This window comes from Nerophis ophidion, linkage group LG04 (assembly GCF_033978795.1).
Source record: "Nerophis ophidion isolate RoL-2023_Sa linkage group LG04, RoL_Noph_v1.0, whole genome shotgun sequence".
Lineage (NCBI taxonomy): Eukaryota > Metazoa > Chordata > Actinopteri > Syngnathiformes > Syngnathidae > Nerophis > Nerophis ophidion.
In genome coordinates, this window is record NC_084614.1 from 17,944,666 (window position 1) to 17,971,365 (window position 26,700).

At 39.5% G+C, this 26,700-nt stretch overlaps 1 protein-coding gene across 6 annotated transcripts; it reads right to left on the reverse strand.

Moving 5' to 3' along the window:
- LOC133551033 (class I histocompatibility antigen, F10 alpha chain-like) lies at window positions 1-25,652 on the reverse strand. 6 transcript variants are annotated; one of them, XM_061897297.1, is made up of 8 exons: window positions 25,430-25,652; window positions 23,326-23,592; window positions 22,884-23,162; window positions 22,383-22,691; window positions 18,665-18,755; window positions 17,160-17,258; window positions 6,405-6,458; window positions 1-1,754 (listed from the first exon to the last, which is right to left on the reverse strand). In XM_061897297.1, exons 1-8 carry the CDS (start codon window positions 25,485-25,487, stop codon window positions 1,622-1,624), a joined length of 1,290 nt encoding a protein of 429 aa, XP_061753281.1. In that variant the 5' UTR covers window positions 25,488-25,652; the 3' UTR covers window positions 1-1,621. The 6 variants fall into 6 exon arrangements, 5 of the variants coding, with proteins under 5 accessions (XP_061753281.1, XP_061753283.1, XP_061753282.1 ...); XM_061897298.1 differs by lacking the exons at window positions 1-1,754; window positions 6,405-6,458 and adding exons at window positions 6,793-9,450; window positions 15,222-15,346; XM_061897299.1 differs by lacking the exon at window positions 18,665-18,755 and having other exon boundaries at window positions 25,430-25,650.
- Window positions 25,653-26,700: the final 1,048 nt, after the last annotated feature.

Here is a 26,700-nt window from a genome sequence, read left to right on the forward strand (position 1 = left end):
TGGAAAGTAAATTGATTTATTGACAGAGAAATGACAATTTGTGATGTTGATCATCAGTAGCGGCGATTTGAAAAAAGTAGAAAGAATTGTTGAAATGTCAAGGTGATGAATGGTGATTCTCGAATTATTTCATAGCGACCAACCTTGAGTCTAACGTCTTTTCTAATTAGACAAAGAAGAATATATGGCAGGCCTGGGCAATTATTTTGCCTTGGGGGGCCACATGGTGGGAAAAAAATCGATTTGAATTTGAATCGCGATTCTCACGTTGAGCGATTCAGAATCGATTCTCATTTTGAAAAAATCGATTTTTTTTAATTTTTTGATCAATCCAACAAAACAATACACAGCAATACCATAACAATGCAATCCAATTCCAAAACCGAACCTGACCCAGCAACACTCAGAACTGCAATAAACAGAGCAATTGAGAGGAGACACAAACACGACACAGAACAAACCAAAAGTATTGAAACAAAAATGAATATTACCAACAACAGTATCAATATTAGTTATAATTTCAGCATAGGCGTGATTAGAAATCCCTCATTGACATTATCATTAGACATTTATAAAAATAAAAATAAACTGTCTCAGTGGCTTACACTTGCATCGCATCTCATAAGCTTGACAACACACTGTGTCCAATATATTCACAAAGATAAAATAAGTCATATTTTTGGTTTGTTTAATCGTTAAAACAAATTTACATTATTGCAATTAGTTGATAAAACATTGTCCTTTAAAATTATAAAAGCTTATTTACAAAAATCTACTACTCTGCTAGCATGTCAGCAGACTGTGGTAGATCCTGCTGAAATCCTATGTATTGAATGAATAGAGAATCGTTTTGAATCGGAAAAATATCGTTTATGAATCGAGATTCACGTTGAATCAAAATTTTTTTTTTTATAATCGAATCGCGACCCCAAGAATCGATATTGAATCGAATCGTGGGACACCCAAAGATTCACAGCCCTAAAATTTAGTGAAAAAATGTGTCTGGGGACCGGTATATCTACTTTTAGGGACACTAATACAAAACTTCACAATAATGTCTGATTGAATGCTAAAAACGTTATGACAGACCGCCTTAAAAAAACGTAATGGAATTTTACATTTTTCTATGCAGGATAAAACACTGAATATTGACAACATATGAATGTCACACCCCCTTTCGATTGACATATTTTACAATCGCGTGAAACGCAACAAAAATTCAACAAATAAACCCACCTACAATCTGACACATCTGATATATAACTAAGCTTTAGAACTTTGTTGTGAAAAGCTCCTTCCGCGTCTGTGGAAACGCTTCCCACCCACACTGCTTGGTGCCTCGTCTGAGATGCTGTGACATAGATTACCATAGTAACTAATTAGATTACCATAGTAACCAATTACATTACCATAGTAACTGGTATATCATCCATAAACGCAGATTCCAACCATTGAAATGCTTTGTATAGTTGAAGACTTACGGTCATTAGAAAACATGACTGCACATCATAATGGCAGCTACACTTTCCATCTTAAAGATCTAAGAAATTATTTGGGAATGTCCGGCGGGCCGGATTGAAAAGCTTAACGGGCCACATGTGGCCCCCGGGCCTTAATTTGCCTAGAGTCTGATATATGGTATAACGTGAGGAGCAATTGCATAAAGAAAAAAGCACATCTCTGTCTTATCTCCAAGTGGGATGATGTCCTTCAGCGATGGAGACATCTCTCTGTGTTCCAGTGCACAAAGCATCCTGGAGGAAGAAGATGACTCAGTACATTCCCGACAAACTGCATTGTAGACATCAAGTCATGGATGGCGGTGAATTTCCTACAGCTCAACCAGTTTTTAGTCACAGACCCTGAAGACCAGGGGGAGAAACTTTCACCAAAATGAAAAGATTTTTAACCAACACTATAAAAAATCCGGGCGTGGTTTTTGACTCCGAGCTGACACATCCCTCATATTAAAAATATTACAAAAATGTTTTTTTTCTTTTATCTTCCTGAGAACAGAGCCTTCCTAAAAGAATATCAGAAGTGAATATTTGTATAGCGCTTTTTCTCTAGTGACTCAAACTGCTTAACATATACATCCATCCATCTTCTTCCGCTGATCCGAGCCCATACTTCCCTCTCCCCAGCAACTTCATCTAGCTCTTCCCGGGGGATACCGAGGCGTTCCCAGGCCAGCCGGGAGACATAGTCTTCCCAACGTGTCCTGGGTCTTCCCCGTGGCCTCCTACCGGTTGGACGTGCCCTAAACACCTCCCTCGGGAGGCGTTCGGGTGGCATCCTGAGCAGATGCCCGAACCACCTCATCTGGCTCCTCTCGATGTGGAGGAGCAGCGGCTTTACTTTGAGTTCCTCCTGGATGGCAGAGCTTCTCACCATATCTCTAAGGGAGAGCCCCGCCATCCGCCGGAGGAAACTAATTTCGGCCGCTTGTACCCGTGATCTTATCCTTTCGGTCGTGACCCAAAGCTCATTACCATATGTGAGGATGGGAACGTAGATCGACCGGTAAATTGAGATCTTTGCCTTCTGGCTCAGCTCCTTCTTCACCACAACGGATCAGTACAACGTCCGCACTACTGAAGACGCCGCACCGATCCGCCTGTCGATCTCACGATCCACTCTTCCCCCACTCGTGAACAAGACTCCTAGGTACTTGAACTCCTTCACTTGGGGCAGGGTCTCCTCCCCAACCCGGAGATGGCACTCCACCCTTTTCCAGGAGAGAACCATGGACTCGGATTTGGAGGTGCTGATTCTCATTCCGGTCGCTTCACACTCGGCTGCGAACCGATCCAGTGAGAGCTGAAGATCCCGGCCAGATGAAGCCATTAGGACCACATCCTCTGCAAAAAGCGGAGACCTAATCCCGCGGCCACCAAACCGGAACCCTTCAACGCCTTGACTGCGCCTAGAAATTCTGTCCATAAAAGTTATGAACAGAATCGCTGACAAAGAGCAGCCTTGGCGGAGTCCAACCCTCACTGGAAACGTGGAAATGTGGACCAAGCTCTGACACTGATCGTACAGGGAGCGGACTGCCACAATAAGACAGTCCGATACCCCACACTCTCTGAGTGCTTAACATAGTGAAACCCAATATCTAAGTTACGTTTAAACCAGTGTGGGTGGCACCGGGAGCAGGTGGGTAAAGTGTCTTGCCCAAAGACACAATGGCAGTGACTACGATGGCGAAAGCGGGGATCGAACCTGGTACCCTCAAGCTGCTGGCGCGGCCACTCTTCCAACCGAGCTATACCGCCCCTAGTCTAAAATGATTATAAAACTCAGCTGCACGTGTGCTGACGAGGGCACATTACACCAGTTGTAAAGTCGCTGCATTGGTTCTCTGTCCTCTTCATTCACTTATCCGAGGTTGGGTTGCGGGGGCATCAGCCGAGGCGTTCCCAGGCAAGCTGGGGGACATAGTCTTCCCCGTGGCCTCCGACTGGTTGGTCAATGCGGAGGAGCAGCGGCTTTACGTTGAGCTCTTCCCGGATGACAGAGCTTCTCACCCTATCTCTAAGGGAGAGAACCGCCACACGGCGGAGGAAACTTATTTCGGCCGCTTGTACCCGTGATCTTGTCCTTTCGGTCGTAACCCAAAGCTCATGACCATAGGTGAGGATGGGAACTTAGATCGACCGGTAAATCCAGAGCTTTGCCTTCCGGCTCAGCTCCTTCTTCACCACATTGGATCGACACAGCGTCCGCATTACTGAAGACGCCACACCGAGGTAATTGAACTCCTCCACTTGGGGCAGGGTCTCCTCCCCAACCGGAGATGGCGCTCCACCCTTTTCCGGGCAAGAACCATGGACTCGGACTTGGAGGTGCTGATTCCCATCCCAGTCCTCTTCAGGGTGGATTTGGAAGTTCAATTATTAGTTTTCATGCATCTTAATGGGGACGAAGTGGCGAAGTTGGTACAGTGGCTGTGCCGGTTATCTGAGGGTTACTGGTTCAATCCCCACCTTCTACCATCCTAGGCACGTCCAATTTGTCTTTGGGTAAGACACTTCACCCTTGCTCCTGATGGGTCCTGGTGAGCGCCTTGCATGGCAGCTCCCGCCGTCAGTGTGTGAATGGGCGAATGTGGAAATACTGTCATAGCGCTTTGGGGTTCTTAAAAAGGGGTAAAAAAGCGCTATACAAGTACAACCCATTTACCATTTAATGACCTTGCGCCTTCTTGTCTGACCTGATTTTTTACCGCATCAACCCCCTCGCAGATCCAGAGGTCCTTTTGCCCTGGCCTTTAAGCTTTACCGACTACCAGAACAAAGGCCCAAAGTGAGGCGCCATTTAGCCACTATGGCTCCTACCTGTGGAACAGCTTGCCAGAGAGCGTTGACATAATAATAAAAAAAGCTAAAACACATATTTTTAATCAGGCTTTTTAGTGATCATCTTAAACTCTTTTTATTTTATTTTATTGTTGTCGTTTTCTATCTTGATTATGAAAAAATACTACTATAATTTTCTCGCTGATATATTTTTATTAACTTTTTAATGTTAGTTATTAGAGATGTCCGATAATGGCACTTTTGCCGATATCCGATGTTGTCCAACTCTTAATTACCGATTCCGATATCAACCGATACCGATATATACAGTCGTGAAATGAACACATTATTATGTCTAATTTTGTTGTGATGCCCCGCTGGATGCATTGAACAATGTAACAAGGTTTTCCAAAATAAATCAAGTTATGGAAATAAATGCCAACATGGCACTGCCATATTTATTATTGAAGTCACAAAGTGCATTATTTTTTTTTAACATGCCTCAAAACAGCAGCTTGGAATTTGCGACATGCTCTCCCTGAGAGAGCATGAGGAGGTTGAAGTGGGCGGGGTTGAGTTGGGGGGGATCAGGGGTAACGGGGGTGTATATTGTAGAATCCCGAAAGAGTTAGGCAAGGCATGGCAAGGCAACTTTATTTGTATAGCACTTTTCATACACAAGCCAGACTCGAAGTGCTTCACAGACAACAAAGTGAAATGAAAGAAAATAAAAGCAAAATTAAAATGCGGGCAATAAAAATAAAAACAGTGCGGACGTTAAAAGTTAAAAGATTTAGCTGAAAGCTGAGGTGAACATAAAAGTTCAGTCTAGTTTTAAAAGTAGTCAGAGTTGGGGAAAGTCTGACATCTTCAGGAAGTTTATTCCAGCTATTTGTTGCGTAGTGACTGAATGATGCTTTCCCTTGATAGTTAGTGCTGCAAAGGGTTCTGGATATTTGTTCTGTTGTGTTTATGTTGCGTTACGGTGCGGAAGTTCTCCCAAAATGTGTTTGTCATTCTTGTTTGGTGTGGGTTCACAGTGTAACAGTGTTAAAGTTGTTTATATGGCCACCCCTCAGTGTGACCTGTATGGCTGTTGACCAAGTCTGCCTTGCATTCACTTGTGTGTGTGTGAAAACCTGTAAATATTATTTGACAGGGCTGGCACGCAAAGGCCATGCCTTTAAGGTTTATTGGTGCGCTGGACTCCTCCCTACGTCCGTGTATACAGCGGCGTTTTAAAAAGTCAGAAATTTTCCTTTTTAAAACCGATAATTATGAAACGGATACCGATAATTTCTGATATTACATTTTAAAGCATTTATCGGCCGATAATATCAGCAGTACGATATTATCCGACATCTCTATTAGTTATATTTATGGTAAATAAACGGTAAATGGGTTATACTTGTATAGCGCTTTTCTACCTTCAAGGTACTCAAAGCGCTTTGACACTACTTCCACATTCACACACTGATGGCGGGAGCTGCCATGCAAGGCCCTAACCACCACCCATCAGGAGCAAGGGTGAAGTGTCTTGCTCAAGGACACAAACGTGACGAGGTTGGTAGAGGGTGGGGATCGAACCAGGAACCCTCAGGTTATACATATTTTATCATATGTTTATACTATTTTTAGATGGCCTTAATTTCAGTTATTTACCAGAGTAGACGCCTCAAATGGCCTTTTTCCTCAAATCTTCAGTGCCATGTTTTGTTTTTGCTTTGTTACTATCAATAAAGACAAGTGTGCACTTGTTTTCTTCTTTTCATCAATTTTTTTTTTCATGTACAGCACTTTGCAAGTGTATGAAAAGAAATAAAGCTTGATTTTGATTTGATTTGAAAAGGGCATGAATCAAAGTTAAACATTGTCTTCACACAACATCCATTCATTTTTCTACCGCTTGTCCCCTTTGGGGTCGCTGGAGCCTATCTCAGCTGCATTCGGGGGGAAGGTGGCGTACACCCTGGACAAGTTGCCACCTCATCACAGGGCCAACACAGACAGACAGACAACATTCACACTCACATTCACACACTAGGGCCAATTTAGTGTTGCCAAAGTCATGGAGGTGCAAACAGTCCACGTGAGCCAACTCACCGAGTGCCGGCTGCTGCGTTTCGCTTTTGGAGATCTCCGCACCGTCCTGGCGAGCTGCGGGAGAAAGGCAAACAGGGCCGAAACCAGGATGTGACAAATACAGAGGTGAAAAATGTGGCCACTTTTGTCTTCACGCTTGTTCTTTTTCCCTCCTCTATCCACATCCTCTCTATCTCACCTTCTGCCAATTGTATTATCAATCAATCAATCAATCAATGTTTACTTATATAGCCCTAAATCACGTGTGTCTCAAAGGGCTGCACAAGCCACAACGATTACAAGAGCACTAAATCGACCTTCATATGCGGTCTTTTTTAAATAGATCTGAACCAGGACGGTTGTTTCTTTCACATAATCATAATTCAAAAAATCAATTCACATCTGAATCGCGATTTTTATCCATCCTGTTTTTAATTTAATTCACAATTTTTGAAAACCGGTTAAAAAAAACATTTTTTTTTAAGAATCAATTTTTCAAAATACATTTCAGGCCATCTCAATGCAGCCAAAAATGTATTTTTTTCTGTAACATGTAATCTGTTTTGAAAACGTTTCATTATAATTTTAATACCAATACTCCTCTCTTTAAAACCTGCTGTAAATTTAAAATTTCGTGAGGGAACTCTCCTGAAGGAATCAATAAAGTATTATTTCTCTACAAATGCACATCCTCTGAAAATATGGCTTATAATCGCTACAAATTAATAGTTGAAAGGTTTTATGGTACGTCATACCAGGAATGCAAATAATGTTTGGAAATGGATGACTGAATTAATTAATAATTTTATTTTTTTATTTTTTAAAAGACACACCGTAGAATGATATTTGCATCCTTTTGGATGCATTAAAAATAAGGTGAGTCGATTAAACATCCTGAAAAATTTTGGATGCATTAAAAATAAGATGAGTCGATTAAACATCCTGAAAAAATTGTATTTTACACCCTCTCAGCTGTTTGAAATGGGTATAGTAGATAGTCAGGCAGCTGAAGGAACTCTAATTAATTAATTGTGGGAATTGCTGACTTCGGACTAGCGACTGCACAATACATCAAGGCCGCGGTACAGGGACACAAAAATATACGCCACACATACACACCCCACCACCCCAACCCAACGCCCTCGATGAAAATCCCATAGGGGTGATGAATGGATGGTCAGTGCCTGAGAGCTGCGGCCGACCATAATGACCCCGAACTCCCATCCCTCTGTTCCTAGATATCTCGAGATGTATGTTGTAATATGTATATGTGCTTTGCTATGGAGGTTTTTTCCCACTCCAGACTGGGCCCCCTTAGGAGCCCAGTCTGGATTGTATTTTTTTACTCATCCTTCCCCAGCGTTGACCTTTTTCCCATCTTTTACGGGGCGCCTAATGGCGACCCATCAGCGTTCTTGTTCCGTAATATTGTACACTGTTTGTTTGTCTAATCTTGAACAGGTTTGAGCTGAAAACCAAGTTTTGTTGTACTTGTGCAATGACAATAAAGACCTATCCTATCCTAATGTCAGAGAATTAAAGAACTGTGATCTGTTGTGAGCATTGTCTAGTTGGTCCGTCCTAAGCCACATGTGACTTGCGTAACCTGCCCTGGTAGCCAGATTAGCTCATGTGTGTTGAAGTGGAGACGGCTAAGGACTACACGCCTACAGTTACCAAAGAAATCGGACCCTAGAAGACCTTTTGTATGTCGTTTAAAAGCCGGAGACGTAACAATTTAGCGATGAAGTTATTGAGTTCATTTTCATTCCGTTGGATTGACTGACCAATGTTTTAACACTTCTGGGCATCAAATTTTAATGTCATTTAGGGCCTTCATTTTCGCAAAATCAATTTAATGACTTATATTGCGGAAACCCTGTTATAGTTTAGTATAGTCATTGTTAGAACTTAATCGTTAACTGGAGATTTGGCTTATTTCGCGGGCCTGACTCGCTGCCAACAACGGCCGCGGCTTGTAAATTATTTGCACGTCGTTAAGTGAAAATAAAGCTAGTTATTACATTTCATTCAACATCTTACACTACATCTTCTGTACTTCCCCAGCCCAGAGCCAAGGGAAGGGTCCCGGGTTATACCCCCCTATAGCTCCGGCCCTGGTCTGAATACTTATGACCATGTGATATTTTAGTTTTTCTTTTTTTTTTAATACATTTTTAACTTTTTGCCCCTCATCCTCTTCCTGTCTCATTTTCCCCTAAAGTAAAGCAACATGTGCATTTTTCTAAATGTATATCTGTGAACATAATCACCTGATTGACAGGACAAGTCACAACCAGGGGTGGACTGGGACTAAAATTTGGCCCTGGACTTTTTGGACTCAACCAGCCCACTATAGTCCCCATGCAGATTTTGCTAACTCGCCCTATTGATGTATAGCACAAAGCCCTAAATAAGACCACTATACTCAATATCCCTTTACATTCTGGGGTTGTGACTACATTATGATAACTACAAAGCTTACTTGCTTTAAAAAGGTTACTAAAGTAAGAATTTAACTTAATTATTACGCATACAGGTAAAACTATCACTGCATTGGCAGGTACTGGCAGATACTTAATCGGGTCACTGGTGATATCATCTCCATCAGGTACTGCATGGAATCGCTGATGATATCGTCTCCATCAAGTACTGGCAGATACTTCATGGGTTCACTGGTGATATCATCTCCATCAGGTTCTGCATGGCATCATTGATATCTGTTCCCTCAAGTACTGGCAGATACTTCATGGGGTCACTGCTGATATCATCTCCACCAGGCACTGTACGGGGTCACTGATGATATCGCCATCAAGTACTGCAGATACTGCATGAGGTCACTGGTGATATCATCTCCATCAGGTACTGCATGGGGTCACTGGTGATATCATCTCCATCAAGTACTGCAGATACTCCATTGGATCACTGGTGATATCATCTCCATCAGGTACTGTATGGGGTCACTGGTGATATCATCTCCAAGTACTGCAGATACTGCATGGGGTCACTGGTGATATCTCCAACTGGTACTCTATGGGGTCACTGATGATATCATCTCCATCAAGTACTGTATTATTAAAAACAATAATATAATGAAATAATGATTAGTCTGAAAAATGGACAAGTTATAATGTACTGTATCTGCATTATATCTGCATTATATGTAGTAGTTTATATATATATATAAATATATATATATATATATATATTTTTTAAATATATATCTGCATTATATGTAGTAGTTTATATATATATATATATATATTATAAATATATATACATATAAACTACTACATATAATGTATATATATATATATATATATATACATATACACACATATATACACATACACATATATACACACACATACATATTTATATAAAAATATATATATACATATATACACATACATACACACATACAGATATATATATATATACACATTCATATATACACTCATACTGTACATATATATACACAGATACATATATATCACATCCATACACACAAACACACATACATACTGTATATATATATATATATATATATATATATATATATATATATAAACTACTACATATAATGCAAATATATATATATATAGATACACATACATACATATATATACACACACACATAAATATTTATATAAAAATATATATATACATATATACACATCCATATACATACACACATACATATATATATATATATACACATTCATATATACACTCACATACTGTACATATATATACACAGATACATATATATCACATCCATACACACAAACACACATACATACTGTGTATGTGAAGTGAAGTGAAGTGAATTATATTTATATTTACATTTAAACCAGTGTGGGTGGCACTGGGAGCAGGTGGGTAAAGTGTCTTGCCCAAGGACACAACGGTAGTGACTAGGATGGCGGAAGCGGGAATCGAACCTGCAACCCTCAAGTTGCTGGCACGGCCACTCTACCAACCGAGCTATACCGCCCCATATATATATATATATATATATATATATAAAAACTACTATATATCTGCATTATATGTAGTAGTTATATATATAAACTACTACATATTATGCCTATATATATATATATATATATATATATATATATATATATATACACATACATACATATACACACACATATATATAAACTACTACATATCTGCATTATATGTAGAAGTTATTAGGGGTGTGGGAAAATTCGATTCGAATTTGAATCGCGATTCTCACGTTGTGCGATTCGGAATCGATTCTCATTTTTAAAAAATCGATATATATTTTTTTTTAATCAATCCAACAAAACAATACACAGCATTAACACGACACAGAACAAACCAAAAGTAGTGAAACAAAAATGAATATTAACAACAGTATCAATATTAGTTATAATTTCAGCATAGCAGTGATTAAAAATCCCTCATTGACATTATCATTAGACATTTATAAAAAAAAAAATAAGAACAATAGTGTCACAGTGGCTTACACTTGCATCGCATCTCATAAGCTTGACAACACACTGTGTCCAATGTTTTCACAAAGATAAAATAAGTCATATTTTTGGTTTGTTTAATAGTTAAAACAAATTTACATTATTGCAATCAGTTGATAAAACATTTTCCTTTACAATTATAAAAGCTTTTTACAAAAATCTACTACTCTGCCTGCATGTCAGCAGACTGGGGTAAATCCTGCTGAAATCCTATGTATTGAATGAATAAAGAATCCTTTTAAATCGGGAACAAAATCATTTTTGAATTGAGAATCGTGTTGAATTGAAAAAAAAAATCTCTTTTGAATCAAATCGTGACCCCAAGAATCGATATTGAATCGAATCGTGGGACACCCTAAGATTCGCAGCCCTAGTAGTTATATATATATATATATAGTAGTTTATATATATATATATACACATACACACGCATGTATATTATATATATACACATACATACGTATATCCACACACACATATACATACACACAAACATATATCCACACACATATACATATACACACATACATATATATCACATCCATATATACACACACACATATATATATATATATATATATATATATATATAATTTTTTCAATTCAACACGATTCTCGGATCAAAAACAATTTTTTCCCGATTTAAAAGGATTATCTATTCATTCAATATATAGGATTTCAGCATGTAACGGTTAAGTCCTAAACTATTACTGCTACTGGTTGCCGAATACAAATGAAGCTAGTTCAGACGTGTGCAGCCGGCTAATAATTGATGTCCAGAATTGTGTCCGTGTTTAACAAAAATATTTATTATCATAAAGGCACATTTATAAAACTCACTTTGTAACAAAAACAGAAAATACACGGGAGCAAAACAAATACTACCTGGCACAGTCCAAAACTGTTGCTCCTCCACTCAGCAACACCTGAGCAAGATCCCAGCTCCTCCCAAAGTAGACTGGCACTTGGCCTTGAGCCAACCCCTTTAGTGACGTCATGAATTTGACGGACAGAAAGAGTATTTGGCTCTAACACACCAGTCCCTAATTGCTACTGGCGTGACGAACTGAGCAATTTAATTAGAAATAAATAAAACAAAAATAGAGCCATAATTGTCAGTTAGTTGTTGACGAACCGCAAAATGCAGAGACGGAGGCAGGGATTGAATAAGGAAACATGGTTTTAATATAAAATACTAGAACAAAACCAAACAAAGGGTACAAACACAAAGCGCGCACGTGGGTGGATAACAAACAGAAGGGTTTTTAGCATGGAAGCTAGTAAGAAACAAAGAGGGGCCTAGCGTGGAAGCTACCGGGTAGCAAACAGGAAAACAGAAGTCGTTACTTGTAGAATGAAAACAAAACGGAAGCAGGGAACAAAAAACAGTAAGCTACGAACAGATACGAAAGATAGCTTACCGCTCCGCTGCAATGACTCGACAGGAGCGACAATACGGAAGTCATCGACAAGACAATACAATAATCCAGCAGTGACTGGATGGGAAGACAGGTCTAAATAGGAGCGGACTGATTGACACCAGGTGTGGCCAGGTGCCAATCAGCCGCAGTTGAGGGGGAACACAGCACTCAGGGAGAAAGACAGGAAACCAACAAAATAAGCGCTGACAGGAAACACTACACACACACAGAGAAAACAAAGACAAACGAAGAGGAAAAAAACTAAAACATAGTCCAACTGTCAGAGGCGAGCCTGACAATAATACCAAAACAAACCCTCTTTCCTTGGTTTTCAAGTTCCCTTTTATAATAATGCAGTTATTTTACTCCATACCTTCACATGGAAGGCATATCTTTGTAACGGGTCTTTCGATGTTGCTCGTTTTGGTTTGTAGACGAACTGAGCGTACAAGGCCTTTCCTATCAGGAAAGGTTTCTAGTATTCTTCCCAGTATCCAACTTCCTCTTGGTGCTGAAGCATTCACTACTGCAACAATATCTCCTGGTGTGAAACATCTTTTTTCATTTGTCCACTTTTGTCGCTCTTGTAGCAACGGTAAATACTCGTGAATCCACCTTTTCCACAAAAGGTCAGCGATATATTGACTCTGCCTCCATCTTCTTTTTGCATACAGATCAATCTTTGTAACCAGACCTGGTGGCAGAACTGGTTTTCCTTTCATAAGGAGCCTCTAGGTCATTTGGATCATCCGATGGTCTTGTGATAGGGCGATGATTTAGCATAGCTTCAACTTCGCACAACACAGTTTGAAAGCCTTCCGGTGAGGCAATTGTTGACCTATTGTAGTGGTAAAGTCCCAAACTATTACTGCTACTGGTTGCCGAATATAAATGAAGCGAGTTCAGACGTGTGCAGCCGGCTAATAATCGATGTCCAGAATTATGTCCATGTTAAACAAAAATATTTAATATCATAAAGTCACATTTATAAAACTAACTTTGTAACAAAAACGGAAAATACACGGGAGCAAACAAATACTACCTGGCACAGTCAAAACTGTCGCGCCAACACTCAGCAACACCTGAGCAAGATCCCAGCTCCTCCCCAAGTAGACTGGCACTTGGCCTTGAGCCAACCCCTTTAGTGACGTCATGAATTTGACGGACAGAAAGAGTATATGGCTCTAACACATGGCTCCCCGTCAGGGAATCGAACCCTGGTCTTCCGCGTGACAGGCGGAGATACTAACAGAGTTGTAGATTTTTGTAAAAAGCTTTTAAAATTATAAAGGACGTTTTATCAACTGATTGCAATAATGTAAATTTGTTTTAACTATTAAAGGAACCAAACATATGACTTATTTTATCTTTGTGAAAAAAAGTGTTGTCAAGCTTATGAGATGCAATGCAAGTGTAAGCCACTGTGACACTATTGTTCTTTTTTTTAATTTGTATAAATGTCTAATGATAATGTCAATGAGGGGTTTTTAATCACTGCTTTGCTGAAATTATAACTAATATTGATACTGTTGTTGATAATATTCATTTTTGTTTCACTACTTTTGGTTTGGTTTGTGTTGTGTTTGTGTCTTCTCTCAATTGCTGTTTATTGCAGTTCTGTGTATTGTTGGGTCAGGTTTGGTTTTGGAATTGGATTGCATTGTTATTGTATTGCTTTGTTGGATTGATAAAAAAAAAAAGAAAAAAAATATATCGATTTAAAAAAAAAAAACGAGAATCGATTCTGAATCGCACAACGTGAGAATTGAGATTCATATTCGAATCGATTTTTTCCCACACCCCTAGGATGTTGTAGTCGTAATGATGTGTGCAGTCCTTTGAGACATTTGTGATTTGGGGCTATATAAATAAACATTGATTGATTGATTGATATATATATATATATATATATATATATGTGTATGTATGTATATGGATAGATAGATAGATAGATAGATAGATAGATAGATAGATAGATAGATAGATAGATAGACAGATAGTACTTAATTGATTCCTCCTAAAGGAATCAATAAAGTACTATCCATCTATATGCATACATACATACATACATACATACATATACATATATATATATATATATATATATATATATACAGTATATATATATATATATATATATTGCGGTATTATAGATGATAAAACAGTGGAAATAGATTTACGTGCTAAAAACCCATTGCAACATGTAACTACGCTATCTGCAATGTGGCATTTGAAAAAAAAAAAAAAGATTAAATGGTTAATAAATAAAACTATACATATATTTTTCTTAAATGTGTACAAAAAGGTACAGGAGGAAGGGTTTCACCTGAAACATTTGTGTTTCAATAAACATCATAATTGCAGAGCTGTCCTGTAACTTTGTACACAATTTGTTCTATATTTTTCATACTTCTGATTGTTATTGTTTTCCAATACTTAAGATTAGTGGTTCTCAAACTTTTTTTCACCAAGTACCACCTTAAAAAACCCTTGCCTCTCCAAGTACCACCAAAATGAGCAACGTTGAAACATTGAGTCTTTGGCGTTCCACTCGGTTCGAGAATTACTGTCTATATTTCCAGTCAGTCATATCTTCCTTTTGTCACTTAAAAAAATACAGAGAACATGACCTCGGTGTCCTCAATGGTAGTTACGGCCATAAACGCAAACACACCATAAACCTGGTTACTCCCGCTAAGCAAACACCTCACACTGGTGAAGGAAGAACATCCTGCAGGTGCCTCAAGTTGGGATTTTCAGGCTGAACTTGCAACAAACATCTACATCAGGGGCCGTATTTATCAAGCTTCTTAGAATGACTCCTAAGAAGTCTGCTAAAAGTTGACTTATGAGTAAAGAAATTATTCGCTGAAAACTGCACTTAAAAGTTAGTTATCAAGCGTCTTACTCACACTTTCAGCGAAGTGTAGGACTGAATCTTAGGTGTCACACTCAGAGCTGAATTACGACATTACTATGTGCCGTAAACGGAATTTTAGGTGACGTCCTTTCTGGATCACGGAAGGGGATCCCTTGTCTAAGAATAAAGAAATATCTTAGAAATATTTAAGTGGACAATGGGAGTGTATAGTTTGACAATAAACTACAAAATAATACAAAACAAAAACAAAATTGGCAATTAATCAAAAATAAATGATGAGATGATGCCCCTTATTAAATCTATGACAAAAATAATACCCGCTCTGTCTAAACGATACCGTTTGATCAGCTGCTCGTCATCAAACAAAGCCAGGACATCCTTACGCTCCCTGAATGTTCACGCACGTCTCTTTCGCCCCAGTGCCATCCCCAGCTGGCAACTCCTAACCACTTAGGACACCTCTGAAAGTCTCTCAAATATCGTGGAGAGTAGGAGTGATTCTTAGACTTAAAGGGGAACATTATCACCAAACCTATGCAAGTGTCAATATATACCTTGATGTTGCAGAAAAAAGACCATATATTTTTTTAACCGATTTCCGAACTCCAAATGGGTGAATTTTGGCAAATTAAACGCCTTTCTGTTTATCGGTCTTTTAGCGATGACGTCAGAACGTGACGTCCCCGAGGTAACACACCCGCCATATTCTTTTTCACATTACAAACACCGGGTCTCAGCTCTGTTATTTTCCGTTTTTTCGACTATTTTTTGGAACCTTGGAGACATCATGCCTCGTCGGTGTGTTGTCGGAGGGTGTAACAACACTAACAGGGAGGGATTCAAGTTGCACCACTGGCAAGAAATCTGCCGCCAGACCCCCATTGCATGTACCAAAGTGTCTTCACATTTTACCGGCGATGACAGACATGGCACAGAGATGTATGGATAACCTGCAAATGCAACGATTAAGTCAACGAAATCACAAATGTGAGTTTTGTTGATGTTGTTGACTTATGTGCTAATCAGACATATTTGGTCACGGCATGACTGCCAGCTAATCGATGCTAAAATGCTACGCTAATCGATGCTAACATGCTATTTACGCTAGCTGTATGTACATTTGAAACTAGATACCCACATTTAATGCGAAACAAACACCTACCAATCGACAGATTTAAGTTGCTCCAGTGTCACAAGATGCGAAAGTCCTGATCGTTTGGTCTGCACATTTTACCGGCGATGCTAATAAGGCAGCCATGCTATGGGCCACTTCATTAGGTACACCCACGCTATGGCCGAATAGCGTCAATAGCTATTCGCTCAATAGCTTCAATTTCTTCTTCAATTTCGTTTTCGCTATCTGCCTCCATACTCCGACCATCTGTTTCAATACATGCGTAATCTGTTGAATCGCTTAAGCCGCTGAAATCCGAGTCTGAATCCGAGCTAATGTCGCTATATCTTGCTATGGTAACCGCCATGTTGTTTGGCAGCCCTGTATGACGTCACAGGGAAATGGATAGTAGTTTCGAAGATAGCGAAAATAAGGCACTTTAAAGCTTTATTTAGGGATATTCCGGGACCGGTAAAATTTTGAAAAAAACTTAAAAAAATACAACAAGCCACTGGGAACTGATTTTTATTGTTTTTAACCCTTTTGAAATTGTGATAATTTATCAACTTTAAGAAAGTTGATAAATAGCTTTTATTCGTAAGTTTGAGAGTAGGACTAAATTTTGCAAATTCTCAGGACTTAAGTGTAAAATGGCACTCTAAGACGCTTGATAAATACGGCCCCAGATCTTGATATGAGCGACGCTTCACAACGGCTTTGTTTTAAAAGATGTTTTGTTACCAGCTGGATCGTATTGGAATGAAATGAAAGAGAAACAAGGTGAAATGGACTTTTTTCCTCACGTCAAGCTGTGTTTCTATGTAGAAGAAGACAGAGGACATTTGTGCACCTCACCTGGTCTGTTTCTGTGACACCTGACCACAAAGATGGCCGCCAGGAGGGCCGCCACAGCGATGACCGCCGCCGTGGAAAAGAGGGCGACGCTCAAGTTGTCTGTTGAGAGCAAAAAGCACACGAGAGACAAACAATGTTCCCTCTAATCCATGCTGCACACGAAATCAAATCCCTTCTGAACTTCACACAAAATAAACACAATGTATTCTTTATGATTTTGCAATACAACTGTGAGTGACGGGTGACGAAAAGCAGCCAGAGGAGATAAAACGATGATTGTCAGCAGTGTTCAGTAACATCTGTCCAGACAATTTTAAAGGAGGACAAGAATTCCGGAGCAAAACTGTTTAAATTTGGCCGTAACCACACCAAAAACATTAGTAAAACAACTTCTGTCCGTCAAAACTGGTCATTGTCTGTCGTCGTACAAACCGGGCTTAAACCAACTCATCATATCGCTCTTTCTCACTTGCGCAAACACACTGCAGTCATGGCACTTAAAGCCACTGATGCGTTTATGGCCACTTAAAATGTTGGACAACTCCATTACCACACAAAGTGTAAATACCAGGTCTTTACACTATAACTCCTTAATCCAATGTGTGCTTGTTCGACTGTCATTTATTAAGGATGTTAATCTATGGATGTTAATCATGAAATGCTGTAATAAAAATATATATATCACAGACAGAAATTTACAAAGATGTGCACTTTATATGCTTACATCTCATTGTGCAACATGGTAATGTTTTAAGGGGAAATAAATGTGACCTCTGAAAGGAATACATGGTAATTATTATATATTGTATATATAATATAGACATAAAATATTATTATTAGGGCTGGGCAACGATTAAAAATTTTAATCAAAGTTAATCGCACTATTTGTCCGATTAATCGCGATTAACTGCATTTTATACGCAAAGCCCAATAATTAATTCAAAAGTAGTGTGTAGTGCACCTTTATTGGAATATTCTCCCACATGAACAAAAGCGCCAAAACATTTGTTGTGCAAACACAATTTAAATCAGTCCTTGTTAAACAGTAGCAGTTAAATAGCATATTTTATGAAAATCAACTCAAAAAATGTAAATATAAACATTTATGCTTATTGGCACTGCCAGGGTATTTAAGTTATCCTGTTTGTTATGGAAAATAAATATAATCTACATACAAATCTCTGAGCCACAATCATAACATCTGAACAGGCAATTTCTGAGGTAACAGCAGAAACATTTTTTTTAATCAGGGATCTTATGTTTAAAAAACCTATATTATAGGTAGTGGGCTGTTTTAGGGAATTTTTGATCAAATTATCCGTAGTAGCAATATTAATAATGTTGTGTTTATTCTGCGTAGTGCACTTAGAATAATTATGACCATATCTAGGAATTGATATGATGGGAATTTTCCGATTGTTTGCTTGGTGCTTTGATAAACTGAACGCATATACATGGTACTATATTGTGATGTTATGAGCCAGGGGAAAAAAGAACTACCCTACCCAGCATGCAACAGGAGTGACGAGCATGCGCGGTAGCCCGGTATAGGTTGTGTCGCCATGACGGCATCTTGTATGTTGTGATATGCACGCTCTGAAAGCAAACATTAAGAACTCAGCCAACACTCCTCGTCTGCATTATTCATAAATAGACAGACAACACATATACTCCGCTGCTTCACAGGCCGCTGGATGTAGCCGGCAAAGTATTCCCATGCTAGCTAGCCGGTCTAGCAAGCACGCGTCATTAAGTCCAAAACGGCCCGATCTATCCACATTCAGAATAGTCTGGCGGCCGTAAGTGATCCCGGAGTGACCACGCTGTAAGCCAGCCATGAAATTTGCAGAATTGTCCGGTATTTTTGCCAAATGTTCCATCTTTACCAAGAGCCCCTCGAAGCCGAAGCTTATCCGGGCGACGCCATCTTGTTAAGAAAAGGCGTTAACAAAATAAAAGCATGTAAATAACATACGCAAATGTGCGATAAAATAATTTTTGGCGTTAATAGATTGATGAGTTAACTCGTAATTAACGTACTAATTTGCCCACCCCTAATTATTATATATCTGTATATATAATATACCAGTGGTTCTCAATCTTTTTTCAGTGATGTACCCCCTGTGAACATTTTTCAAATTCAAGTACCCCCTAATCAGAGCAAAGCATTTTTGGTTGAAAAAAAGAGATAAAGAAGTAAAATACAGCACTATGTCATCAGTTTCTGATTTATTAAATTGTATAACAGTGCAAAAAATTGCTCATTTGTAGTGGTCTTTCTTGAACTATTTGGAAAAAAAGATATACATTTGCTAAACATTTAAAAAACTGAAAAATAAAAACGTGATTCAATTATAAATAAAGATTTCTACACATAGAAGTAATCATCAACTTAAAGTGCTCTCTTTGGGGATTGTAATAGAGATCCATCTGGATTCATGAACTTAATTCTAAACATTTCTTCACAAAAAAAGAAATCTTTAACATCAATATTTATGGAACATGTCCACAAAAAATTTAGCTGTCAAGACAGAATATTGCATTGTTGCATTTCTTTTCACAGTTTATGAACTTACGTTCATATTTTGTTGAAGTATTCCATCCATCCATCCATCCATTTTCTACCGCTTATTCCCTTTCGGGGTCGCGGGGGGCGCTGGCGCCTATCTCAGCTACAATCGGGCGGGAGGCGGGGTACACCCTGGACAAGTCGCCACCTCATCGCAGGGCCGACACAGATAGACAGACAACATTCACACTCACATTCACACACTAGGGCCAATTTAGTGTTGCCAATCAACCTATCCCCAGGTGCATGATCTTTGGAAGTGGGAGGAAGCCGGAGTACCCGGAGGGAACCCACGCATTCACGGGGAGAACATGCAAACTCCACACAGAAAGATCCCGAGCCTGGATTTGAACCCAGGACTGCAGGACCTTCGTATTGTGAGGCAGACGCACTAACCCCTCTGCCACCGTGAAGCCCTTGTTGAAGTATTATTCAATAAATATATTCATAAAGGATTTTTGAATTGTTGCTATTTTTAGAATATTTTTAATAAATCTCATGTACCCCTTGGCATACCTTCAAGTTGAAGGGGTTTGGGGGCGCGTGTACAATATATCCAAGAGTCACGGATGCACGGCATTATGGGTAATCCCTATGCTGTGTTTATAATGTGCCACAGAGCCAATACTCTCCAGAAATGTGTTTGTTATTCTTATTTGGTGTGGGTTCACAGCGTGTGGCGCATATTAGTAAGAGTGTTAAAATTATTGTGATCTGTACGGCTGTGGAACAAGACCCCTGGTTTACACTCAGTAATGGCAAAAAACTAACGGCCGGAGAAAAAGGTTATTCGTGACGTCATGAATTTGACCCGGCGGTAAAAGTAAGCATGCGCTTATTAATTTGGTGAGTGAGTTTTGCCCGGCAGTAATTCAAAGCATGCGCATATTACATGTCCGGTGGCTATTCAAGGAAATACGGTATACCTGCATTGTAGAGATGCGCGGTTTGCGGTCTCATCCGCGGATAAACCACGGGTCGGGTGGCTGACATGACGAAAAAATAGATTTTAATTAGATTCGGGCGGGTGGCGGTTGAACCATCCGGAAATATTGGATATACATGGTTCTGGGATCGGTATCCTTTTCCATTCAAAGAGCCATTTAAGAACCGTGTCATAAAGCGAAGAAGACAATAGGAGACACTATTATTCTCTTGAATGACTGCCGGCAGTCACCCAGATATTAAGTATTAGGGCGTGCTATGAAGCCATTGGCTTTGTCGCCTTCTACAACATGTACGATCTGCTTGTCAGCCCAGCAACATGTTGTGTGTGGCTTCCGCGACAACACGCACACGACTGCAAGGCATACTGGGTGACACAGAGTACAGTAATGGTTGTGATATAAACAATTTTAACACTCTTAGTAATATGCGCCACGCTGTGAAGCCACACCAATTAAGAACGACAAACACATTTCGGGAGAACATCCTTACAGTAACACAACATAAACGCAACACAACAAATACCCAGAATCCTTTGTATCCATGACACATCCTGACTATTTTATACACCCCGCTAACAGCAACCCCCCCACCCCTCGTACGTTGGTAAGGTGGGCGGGGTTGGGGGCGCGGGGGTGTAAAATATATTCAGGGAGTCTTACGGATACAAAGGATTGTGGGTATTTGTTGTGTTGCGTTTATGTTGTGTTACTGTGAGGATGTTCTACCGAAATGTGTTTGTCAATCTTGTTGGGTGTGGCTTCACAGCGTGGCGCATATTAGTAAGTGTTAAAGTTGTTTATATCACAACCATCAGTGTACTCTTAATCAGCCAGTATGCCTTTCAATCTTGTACGTATAATTGCGGAAGCTGCACACAACATGTTGCCGGACCAACAATCGGTTCGTACATGTTGTTGAAGGTGTCTAAGGCAATGGCTTCACAGCACGCCCATATTCTTGTCATCAGGATGAACGCTATTGGATAGTCGCGAGAACGTTAGCGACTCCAATTGCCTTCATTACTCTGTGAAACAGGTTTAGATAGCTCTGTGAGTGGTAAAGGCGGCCGACCTCTGATGTATTTCAGCGGGCGGTTGGCGGGCGGGTACGGTCCTGATAAAATGTTGGTTCGCGTGGACGGCGGGTGGATGACGACTTTGGTGATGCGGTTGCGGATGATATAATTGCCTAGATATAATTGTCCTTTCCTTCCTTACACTTTCCATTATTATAACTGAGCTACTGAGTGGAACAATTTCCCTTGTGGATCATTAAAGTTTGTCTAAGTTTCAGTCTAACTGTAGACTTACAATACTAATAGCTCATGAAAAATTTGATTGTTTATAAAATTTTCATTGTAAGTGGGCCAAATCACTTGCATGATAAAATGATCTCCATTAAAAGGACTGCTGTTATTTCTAAGACATTTAAATTGTTATGATGCAGGTTTGAGACAGGTGTGATGCTGGTGTGGCCACAAAATGTGCACGTCTGATGCTGCTCACATGTGCTCCACTGAATACTCAATGATTTTTGCGTTTGCTTACAAATGAAAACTTAGTGGGGACATTGGTGACAAAGCATGAAGAGGAAACCTTGATGACAACTTTGCATACAAACATCAAGCTTTATCATGGTGACATGGATCAATAATGGTGACAGGTGGACTTGTGATGGGAAACATCAACTAAATGTGTCTTTCTCACCTCCATGGCTTGCGTTGCTCAGGATGCTTCTTCTCTCCAGCTTGGTGACCAAGTCCTCCTTGACGCCAGACAGCTGAAACACACATTCGTACATGCCCTCCACGTCGGCCATCACCTCCACTTTCAGGTGCACCGACAACTGGAAGGTTCCGTCGTGGTTGGGGAATATCTCTTCGTGCTCCACGTCCTCGAAGGTCCGCTCGCCGTCTTTCCTCCAAAACAGGTCAGCAGTGTCGGGGTAGAAACCTGTCGCCATGCAGCTGACCGGAGAGGACGGCGTCTTCTGGAGGAGGAACACCTCTGGAAGCTCTGCACAGGAAGTGATGTCACGTGTGAACAATAGACAACGTGGGGAGAAGGTGTGGATGGAGAGAAATAAAAAAAATAAATAAATAAAAAAAAAAAAAAAAAAGAGTATAAAGACAGGGTGTAATGTCAGTAATGTTCCTATAGGGGGCGTGCTAACAAGTTCAAAGGTCAAAGTACATGGTGTGTTTCTACCTGTTCTCATTAGGACTTCCTTCCCATAGTTCACATACTTCTTCAAGTAATAAGGACATTCCTCAGTGTAGTAATACTTGATGTACTCTAGTAGAAGTTTGTCCTGGTCCCACTTGAGTTTAGAGGGGAAAGCTTGTTGTCTTGATGCGGTCCACGTCCATGTCTTCATGTCCAACGACATGAGATCTTCTCCATCATAACCTAACTGATACCAGCCTTTAACTTCATCAGTCTCATCATTCCATTCACATCCAGTCATCTTCTGGACAATATGAACACCTGAGACACACAAAATGTTGTTAAGCAGAGTGAAACACACACAGTATTTTGTTAGGTTATTATAGGATGGACAGAGACAAGTATCAGTGAAGTAATATGTGTTTTACTACGGTATAAAGAGAGTACATCAAATATATTTGAGTAGTAGAAAATTCAAACAAACCTCCAGTTTGGTTATAACGCTTCATAAGAACTTCAATGCCGTTTTTGATGACAAGTTCATTAAAGACACCGATCTCTGTTTGTGTCTCCCAGTATCTTGGATCCTCTACTGTGATTTGGTTCATCCAGTCCTGTTTGGGTTCTGCTTTCCTGCTGTTGCTGTCATAGCGAACAATCTGAACTTCATCAACATAACCAACACTCACAAACTCTGGGAAGTTTGGAACTTGAGAGGACGCAGTGTGGAAATACTTCAGTGTGTGAATCACTGAAAGAAGAAAAAAAAACATGATTACTTTATTTTTTGTTGTCCTAATGTGAACATAAAACACTGCCAGATATCACAGTCAAGAGTCAAATGGTGTTCTATGAAAAATACAACACAATAATATTATTACTAACTTTTTTATAGGCCATCTGTAGACAGTTTGTGTATTTAAAAACGTGTTTTTCTACAATGGGGGTTGAGTCGTTGCAGGCAAAATAAATGTGTACACAACCCGTTCTGCACATTTGATGTGGACACTTACTGGCATCTCGTGGCGAGATGATGTTACTACACTTCAATAGTTTCTGTAACTTCCGCGTTTGACGATACCAAGAAGTCAGTATTGGTTATTCTACAAGCTTTGGGAAAGATTAGTCTTTGTAAAAGAAAAAAACGAACAGAGAAAACCTAAGAAATGCCAACAACATTAAAGGGTCTGAATGTATTCATCTGCTTCGGGAACTTAATTGGAACGTATTGAATTGCTAAGTGTCTGCCAAGCTGTATAATATATATATATATATATATATATATACATATATATATATATATATACATTCCATCCATCATCTTCCGCTTATCCGAGGTCGGGTCGCGGGGGCAGCAGCCTAAGCAGGGAAGCCCAGACTTCACTCTCCCCAGCCACTTCGTGAAGCTCTTCCCGGGGGATCCCGAGGCGTTCCCAGGCCAGCCGGGAGACATAGTCTTCCCAACTTGTCCTGGGTCTTCCCGTGGCCTCCTACCGGTTGGACGTGCCCTAAACCCCTCCCTAGGGAGGCGTTCGGGTGGCATCCTGACCTGATGCCCGAACCACCTCATCTGGCTCCACTCGATGTGGAGGAGCAGCGGCTTTACTTTGAGTTCCTCCCGGATGGCAGAGCTTCTCACCCTATCTCTAAGGGAGAGCCCCGACACCCGGCGGAGGAAACTCATTTCGGCCGCTTGTACCCGTGATCTTATCCTTTCGGTTAAGACCCATAGCTCATGGCCATAGGTGAGGATGGGAAGGTAGATCGACCGGTAAATTGAGAGCTTTGCCTTCCGGCTCAGCTCCTTCTTCACCACAACGGATCGATAAAACGTCCGCATTACTGAAGACGTCGCACCGATCTGCCTGTCGATCTCACGATCCACTATTCCCCCAATCGTGAGATTTAAATCTCCTGATGATTGAGGGAACCCTTCATGAAACAGTTCTGTAGAGATGAAATAGTCTTGTGATTTTTTTCCCCACACATACATATATTGCGCGCTACCACGGTATCGAGCACTATTCTCTGGATAATCTAATTAAGATATATATATATATACATATATATATATATACATATATACATACCTCAACTGATTTTTCAAAAGAGGCAAATAACTCCATCCATCCATTTTCTACCGCTTATTCCCTTTCGGGGTCGCGGCCATTTTATTTAATTTTACGGTTGAATAAAATTAACGTCTTATTATTTTGTTTTGGTATAAACTTTTCATTTGAATACATCTCATTGAAAATCAAAACAAATGGTAAAATAAAAATAATAATATTCATATATTTCAGACACCGTTAAACTACAAGATGATAACAAAGTGACAGAATTTAATCACTGTTGAACAACAATAAATAGGAAAATAATGAAGGGATTCATGTTAGTTCAAAGTAAAAAAAAACTAACATGAAATGTGGTGGAGTGCTAAAGTAAAGAATAAACATATTAAAAACATATCATTATTAATCAATAACGAGATTATATTAATAACAGAAACTCACAAAAGTTAAATAAGTGTAGTAACAAAGAAGATTTATGAATAATGTTTATAAACTTATAAAAAAAAGAGGGCTTACCTGGCACCACGCTGCAGTGCATTTGCACCTCTAGAAGCAAACATAAACACAACTTCATGATGTCAGCACAAAATAAAAATATAATTTTAATCCACAGAGAAAGACAAAAGCGACGAACACTATCTTGACTAGCAAACAGCCAACAGAAAAAAATCAACAATAAAATGTCGAGGCTCTGTTACTAATGCTCCACCTGAGCTAATGATGCCAATTCATGCTTGAATGGGAAATCACCTGGGTCGAAAACCGGTTTTGAGGAATGCAGAAAAAAGAAGTCCAGCCATGTCATATTCGTCCCCCAGTCCCCTGTTTTTATTTTTGCATTCTTTACTTTATTGTTTTAAGAAACATTACGTCGTTAAAAAAAAGTTTAACAATTAGTTTGTATGAAAAGTTAATGTTTACAGCTTATTAAAATGTTAAAGTTTTACCTTGTATTTACTTTTTGTGTCTTTATTTAATGCTTTACCAACATTGTGCAGTTAAAAAGATTTACAATTAGTTTTGTATCAACGCTAAATGTATACAGATAATAATACGGACGCGAAAGTTAGTACTTCAATGTGTAAAAAGCACTAAACGTTTAAAAAAATTCAAATGCCCATTTGTTAATATTGTTTCTTATATTGCAATGACAATGCTGTCGCTTCTGGTTTTGACCTTCTTCTTCAGGAAACACCCACAGCAGTCTGTGTGTGACATAATGTTATTATTCCACATGTTCTCGTCATACCTAACCAGTCTGGCAGGAACATGTTCTGACAGCACACTTCGGTCCCTCTATGATTGGTCGCCTATTTTAACCACCTTTTCCTTCCTTGTGAACCGTATCGTGCCAAGCTCAACTAGTAAGTCGTAAAAATACCCACACTATTGACAAAGCATATATATATTATTATTATGGTTGGTATTTTATTTATTTATTTTTTATCATGCAAGTTTTATAGATGTTTTATTTCTTTTAAAGGAGCCATATGTAATAATCTGGCCAGAAGTGGTACTGCAATCACGGTCAAAATTCTGTAGTCCCATCTCCCTGACTGAGTTTGCCAGATACGAAGCCGAATCCAGCTCGATCGACTGGGATACTACAAGGAACTCCAAACATCCACTGCAGCTTACAAGGGGTTGAGGTGCTAGGACCATAACAACCGAATAGACAAGCATTTTGTCAATAACAAATCTCTAACAAACACATTTTACACTGAAATTAGGCTATTTTCAGGAAGAAGTATGTCATGCCTGCGTACAATATCACAACAAATGGCAAT